This window comes from Parus major, chromosome 10, assembly GCF_001522545.3.
Source record: "Parus major isolate Abel chromosome 10, Parus_major1.1, whole genome shotgun sequence".
In the NCBI taxonomy this organism is placed as follows: domain Eukaryota; kingdom Metazoa; phylum Chordata; class Aves; order Passeriformes; family Paridae; genus Parus; species Parus major.
The window spans coordinates 14,338,928-14,345,947 of NC_031779.1; the positions used below are offsets into that span (position 1 = coordinate 14,338,928).

The 7,020-nt window shown below is 48.9% G+C and overlaps 1 protein-coding gene across 12 annotated transcripts in view; it reads left to right on the plus strand.

Moving 5' to 3' along the window:
• The window catches only part of CHD2 (chromodomain helicase DNA binding protein 2), an 80,074-nt gene extending 74,121 nt beyond the window's left edge, over positions 1-5,953 (plus strand). For all 12 annotated transcript variants that reach the window (XM_015638714.3, XM_033516983.1, XM_033516985.1 and 9 more), the window contains 5 exons: positions 202-380; positions 923-1,022; positions 1,492-1,708; positions 2,070-2,319; positions 2,428-5,953. In XM_015638714.3, coding sequence (XP_015494200.1) covers positions 202-380; positions 923-1,022; positions 1,492-1,708; positions 2,070-2,319; positions 2,428-2,761 — 1,080 coding nt within the window. In that variant the 3' untranslated portion in view covers positions 2,762-5,953. The remainder of the gene's footprint in view (positions 1-201; positions 381-922; positions 1,023-1,491; positions 1,709-2,069; positions 2,320-2,427) is intronic.
• Positions 5,954-7,020: the final 1,067 nt, after the last annotated feature.

Consider the following 7,020-nt stretch of genomic DNA (forward strand, 5'->3'; position numbering starts at 1 on the left):
CAGGGGCAGTGCAGGTGGGGAGACTTTTTGTCTTTTACTGATTATTGTCTGCAGCTTGTCTAGCAACTTGCTATTTTATTGCTGATTTCTCCTTGTCTAATGGCCAGATAAAGCTGAACGAGCTTCTTTTCAATTAACAGGGCAATGATGTAGAGCCCTGTGCCAAATTAATCACTTTCTCCTCTCTATTGCTCTTTCAAGTGCAAGGAAAGAATGAGACCAGTCAAAAAAGCACTGAAGCAACTTGATAAGCCTGATAAGGGACTGACAGTTCAAGAACAGCTGGAACACACGCGCAACTGCCTCCTAAAAATTGGTGATCGCATCTCTGAGTGCCTTAAAGCCTACACTGACCAGGATCACATCAAGCTATGGAGAAGGTGAGGGATCATTTTGTTTTCCTTAGCTGGTCTAGGATATTTTGAAATGATAATCAGAGGCTGCTGGTTTTTTTGTGGATGAATGTGCCATTTGCCTCTTAACCCATGAAATCTTGTGTTTCCTGGTCCACTACAGAATCACAGAATCGTGGAATGGTTTGGGTTGGGAGGGACCTTAAAAATCACCCAGTTCCAACCCCCTGCCATGAGCAGGGACACAGTTCACTAGACCAGGTTGGTCAGAGCTCCATTCAGCCTGAACCTTGAACACTTCCAGGGATGGTCTCCCATGACCAGTCCCAGGCAACTGTTTTGTCTTCAAGTTGTCCTGGTTTCATTAAAATTGCTTTCAAAGCCAAATCACCTAAACCACTGCAAACCTATTTTACTTTGAAGAACATGGTTCCAGCCCTCCTGATCATCCTGTCCTGAGCTGAGACTGTTTACCAGAGAGGGTAGAATGAATTTGTTGTTGGTTTGGAAACCACTGACAGTTAAACTGCTGCTGTAGCACTTAACAGAAAATGTTCATATCCTTCTAGGAACCTATGGATATTTGTGTCAAAATTCACAGAATTTGATGCCAGAAAACTACACAAACTCTACAAGATGGCTCATAAGAAAAGATCACAGGAAGAGGAGGTGAGAACTGAAGTGCTTTCCCTTTGATTTCTGTCCTCAAAAGTTGCTGCACTGAAGTGCCAATTCTTTCTGCCTCTCACTGTGGGTGTTCTTTGTTGTTGTTGGCAGTGTGTGATTTTCTCAACATCTAAATAGTCTGATTGCATTTGCCTTTCTTTTTGATTTGGCATTTCTGGTCACTTTGTCCTGGCTGTTCTGACCAAGCAAAAGCATTGTTTGGTGTGACATGTGATGTTCAGTTGCCTTGTGGACTGAGAAGCCTGGGCATGCTGCCCTGTAGAGATCAGGTACAGGAGCAGAGCTGCCAAATTCTCGTGGTGTCCTCCACTGCGTTTGTGCCGTTCTTGAGCACAGAATTGGTCCACCAAGTCCTCAAAGAGGGAAATCCAGAGCCTGGCAGACAAGGCTCACAGTCCTGATCTTGTGGTGGGAGAGCAGCTGAGCTGTTTCCCTCTGTTCCACCTTGCAGGAGCAGAAGAAGAAGGAGGACATGTCCAGCATGAAGAAGCCGTTCCGCCCAGAGCCTTCAGGCTCCAGCCGCGATTCTGTGATGTCCCAGTCTCACATGCCTCACAATCCTCATTCCCAGAAGATCCACATGCCCCCTTCCCACACCCAGCAGCAGATGCACGGGCACCCACGGGACAACTACGGCCATCCAAACAAGAGACATTTCAGCAACACAGGTGAGTGCTGCCAGACCAGGAGAAACCTTCTCTTCTGGCCTAATGCTCCTGGACACAAATCCTTCAGGGATTTGTGACTGGTCAGGTTTAAAGGTGATGGCATAGAACATACACTACCACTGTACTTACTGCTGGGATAGAAAACATGGTGATGTAGTGAGGAAAGGAATGTAAGAATGGGACAGAGTAACATTTGAGAGGATGATAAAGAAATTCAAAGAATAAAATTGTGCCCACATAGTTCAGGGAGGAGAAAGTTAAAGGGACATCAATAGCTATTATTTCTTGGAGAATTTAGGGAAGTAAGTGGGTTTAAACCAAAGCACAGAAGAGACTCAGAGGTGCTCTTCGCTCTTGGCAGACCGAGGAGACTGGCAGAGGGATCGAAAGTTCAACTACGGCGGCAACAGCAACCAGATGTGGGGCGGGGAGCGGCACCACCAGTACGAGCAGCACTGGTACAAGGACCACCACTACGGGGACCGGCGGTCGCGGGGGGATCCCCACCGGAGCTCCGGGAACTACAGACCAAACAACCTCTCCCGCAAGAGGCCCTACGAGCAGTACAACAGCGACCGAGACCACAGAGGCCACCGCGACTACTACGACAGGTGACTGCTCCCCCTCAGCTGGGCGGGGCCGGGGGGCTGTGTGTGAGGATCGCTGAGCGCAGAGGCCGGGCTCGGGGAGCTGATCTCCGTCCCTTTTTCTCTCCACAGGCACCACCACGATTCCAAACGGCGGCGGTCCGACGACTTCAGGCCTCAGAACTACCACCAGCAGGATTTCCGGCGGATGTCTGACCACAGGCCGCCCATGGGGTACCATGGCCAGGGACCTTCGGACCACTACCGGTCCTTCCACACAGACAAACTGGGGGATTACAAACAGCCCCTCCCTCCATCTCACCCTGCAGTGTCGGACCCTCGCTCGCCCCCCTCTCAGAAGTCCCCCCACGATTCCAAGTCACCTCTCGATCACAGGTCACCTCTGGATAGGTCATTGGAACAGAAAAACAATCCAGATTATAACTGGAACATTCGGAAAGCGTAAAGTGACTGAGAGGGGGAAGCGCACGTCTGATATACTGGGATCGATGCGACGGTGGCTGCTTTCTCCAGGCCAGCAACGAGAAATTCTGAACATGCTGCTATCATCTGGCTGGGTCAAGGAGGATTTTGGGGGAGTGGGCGGAGGAAGATTTTTCCCTAGTTCTTGATTCTGGTTTAGATTCCCATTTCCTTTCCCCTTTTTTACCATTGAACTGTTCTGTCATGGAACCAGCCTTGCTGCCTCGTTCTTTGTTTTGTTTTTGTTTTCCTCAGTCCAATGGACCCAAGGGAATTTTCCCCAGCCAGTGTTTCCTCAGAAGGAGAAGGCAGATTGATGCTGCAGAAGGCTGTGTGCCTGCTCTGACTTGATGTTACGTGACAGATGCTGCTTTGGGGTTGGGGAAGAACTGGTTGGGCTGGGATTTGTGTGTCACCAGCATGGGGCAATGGGAGGATATACTCAAGGAGGGACAGGAAAGTCCCTCAGCAGCCAAACTTGGTTGAAAGAGGGACTTGATGTCCCTGAAGAATGACTCCAAAGGAGCTGGAGCCATGCTGGTGCCAATCCATCACTTTCCTGGCCATGTTATCATTTCCATGTCTTTATCCATTTCAAGAAACTGGCTCTGCTTTGATTGCTGTTGTGTCCCCTTCAACAGAAGAGGTGGGGAGCTCTTCCTCCCATCTCCAGATCTGGAACTTGCAAATCTTGTGGGGGTAAGCGGGAACTGGGATATGGGAAAAAAATGCCAACCTCCTTAGCAAAGGCTTAGTTCACTTCTAACCAGCAGGAAAGAAATTGGGGTGAGAACAGTATTTCCCAGTAGACAGGGCTCAGGAATTCATAAAAAAACTCTTCTCTTCTGGCTTGGGCAGCTTGGGTGGTCCAGGAACTAACAGATAGTGGCTGGGAGGTGCAAGATCAAAAGATGGCTCTGGGCATCCTGGAACTTCTAATCTTCCTGCCACTAGAGTCTCTGGTCTTTAGGGAAATCATTTCTCTCTGTGCTTCACAAAGCAGTGATCACAAACCTTTACTGTAACTGAAGGATAATGGATGGTAGAACAAAGTGAAATAAGAATCCAGTGGAGTGATCACAGTTCAGGGAATGGTCACATTCCTGCCACTTTTCCAGCAGTCAGCAGTGACTCTGAATTGCTAAAAGTATCTGCACTTACAGACCTTTTATTTGTCTAAATTGGAATTGAACCTGAGGACTTAGCACCTCAGTGAGCAGGGAGAGAATGAGGAATTCAGGACTGATCTGTAAAGATCCTTGGGGCAAATGTCTTAGAGCCCAGCATGGCAGAGGGAAGAGAGGAATGTGCAGCCCAGCTCAGTGGACTTGAGGGCAAACACTGAAGGTATTCAAACCACAGCATTTGATGCTAACCAGCATCTGGCCTGGACACTGGTGTGGTGAGAGGGGTTGGTTGTGCACATACTGCTGGCCAGAAGCACCTTGGGTGATTATTTTTCAGGCTGGAGTTCCCTGGAGACCCCAAAGCTCTCCCAAGAGCCAGGCTTTCCCCAGCGTGGTGTCTGGGGCTGCATCACTACCCTGAGCTCAGTAGTAAAGACCAGGCAGTTCCAGACTCCTCTTTGGTGGGGCACAGAAGCTGAGCCTCCATTAAGATGCCAGTATTTGACCCTAATAAGCTGTGATGTCCCTTCCCCAAAAGACTGAGGGCAGGTGGGTGTTCAGGGCTGGCTTCCTGACTCCAGCCAGTGCCTGGGAGGGCACATGCAAACTGACACTAATAATTCTCCATGCAGTATATCCCTGGAAATCTGCTGCCATCGCTCCTCCCGATCCCGCTGCTCTAAGGGGGACACACGGGAAGTGTTTTGTTCCCCTTTTGTTTTTATGTTGCAAGATTTCCACCAAATTCAGGGCAGTTTTCCTTCCTTAGGGGCACTTGCTGCCCTGATAAAGTGTTACACTTGTGTTTACCTGTGCAGGGTGAGGTGAAGGCAAGTCTTCCACAGTCCCCTTCTGTGGTGGGGTGGAAGGTGTGGAGAGAGCATGTTTCCCACTAAGCTGTGATTGCAGGCTGTGGTATTCAACAAAGAAGTCCTTTCTTTTCAGAGGTATTAGCTTTTAATGTGAAAATGGAAGCAAGCTTGGAGGGGCAAAGTGAATTGCTCTTTTTGTCACAGCGTGGTGCTGTCATGGTGGGAAGTTCGTGCCATACTCATGTAGCAAAGGCAATACCGGCCAACCAGTGCTAGGTTGGTGCAGGAAAACTTTGGATCCCAGCAAGAGGCATTTTCTGTGTTGAGATGTGGGGGTTTCTGCTTATCCCAGGTTCCAGGCACGAGGTTGGTTGGGATTTCCTTCTTGTGCAACAGCAAAAGCTTTACCCATATGCACTGGAGATCTGTCCCCACTGTCACTTTAGCCTGATGTTGGTGTCACATCATGTCCACTCATGGTGGGTGAGTCTTTGCTGCGTTTGGCTTTAGTGAAGCTGGAGAAGGAGATTTGGGAGAAAGTCTTCCCTGAGCACACACACACTTATGCATTTTATGTCCCCTCAGCATAGGGACCATAACCAAACACAATCATGGGGACTGAGTGGGATCAGAGGGGGCACATCCACAGCCATAAACTTCCCTGTGGTGTTTGTGTCAGCAGCTGGTACAGCTCCTCCTTGCGCACCAGCTGTGAGATTCCCTCCAGCCTCTTTGCAGGAAAAAAGCAGTAACTTGCTGGGCTTCAATTAAAAAAAAAAAATAAAAAATAGTTTTTCAGCTTTCAAAGAGGTCGGTTTGACCTCTTTGGAAATGGTGTAGTAATGAGTTCACACGGTGGAAATCCTGCAGACCAAAACCTGCTGTGGGGACAGGCGACGTGGTCCCAACCAAAATGGACACGGAACCGAGTGCTGAAGTGTTTGAGTGAACGGTTTGTGATCCACACAAAAATATTATTCTGCTTTTACCCGTTTCCTCCCCACCTCTGCCTCCCCTCTGGGGAGAGAAGGACTCTTACTGTAAAAATACGGACTTTTAAACCTGTTGACTAAAAACAGTAATTAATATTAATTTATATTTGTGAAAGAAATGCCACTGTCCTAGTGATTTCTGATGTAAATATGTTGTTTATATAGTATGTATGAAATTTTCCTACATTGTAAAACTGCTGTACTTTTGATTCTTGTATATTAAAAAGTGTTACTGAGATTTTCAGAAGGGCCCCAGTGTGGTGTCTCTGTGGGGTCCTGTGGCAGGTCTGGGGGCTGGTTTGGGGTGACAGGGCCCTTTCCTGCCAGCCACAGGCAAGCCACCATGGATATTTTCACTGTGCAGGAATAAGCATGTTCTGCTTGGCTGTTTTTACAGTTTCACAGTCTGTGGTGATAGAGACTTGGAAGCCTCTCCAGATGGGAATTTCCACCTGATCAGAAGGAGCTGTACATTCTCTAACACACATCCACCAGGATTATTTCACTGGGATGATACTGATGATTGTGTGTTTATCCCACCTCCATGTTTTATGGATGTGTAAATTACTTTTTTACCTTTTCTGGGGGAGAATAGTCCTTTCTCTAGGAGAAGTGTTGCTCCAGCTGCATGGGTGAGTTCTCCTCTCTGTCCCCAGCCCCTCCTGGGCAGGATGTGCCTCTCCCCAGGTGGGATGTGTTGGCATCCAGTGGCTGCTTTGGTCTTTACCCTCCACTGCTCACACTGAGGCCCACACGGCAAGACACGGAGCAGGGACTGGAGCCATTTCTCCCAAGTTATAAAAGCTCATTGTAAAAAGCACTTTTCACACCTGTAGCCACTGGGTCCAGCCCTTCCCAGTCTCTCTGCTGCTGAGCCAAGTTTCAGCCAAGAGTGAAATTTCACAGCTGAGTTATATGCTCCTGAAAAATGGCTTTCCTAATGGAAAGAGTGACTGGCTGTTAGCCATGGGGCTCAGCAGGGAGAGGGGCTCGGCTGCAGGGAGGCCCAGGGGCTGCAGGGACCTGGGCTGCACATTACATGCCTGGGTGAATCTACCTGAGGCCAGTGATTTTTTAATTTTATTTTTTTTTAATTTAAGCAGGCAGGTAAGGATGTGGGCACCCTGATGCCCAGCACAGCTCAGCCTGGCATCTCCCTGCCCACCCATGTCCACAGTACCACATCAATCCTAAGGCCTTCTCAAAAGTGATGAGGAAATGACCCCTTCCCACCTGTGCATGGCCAGGCAGGTGTGCTCAGTCCCACAGGAAGGTATCACCCATGCAAAGCCATGTGCTGGCACAGGGAGC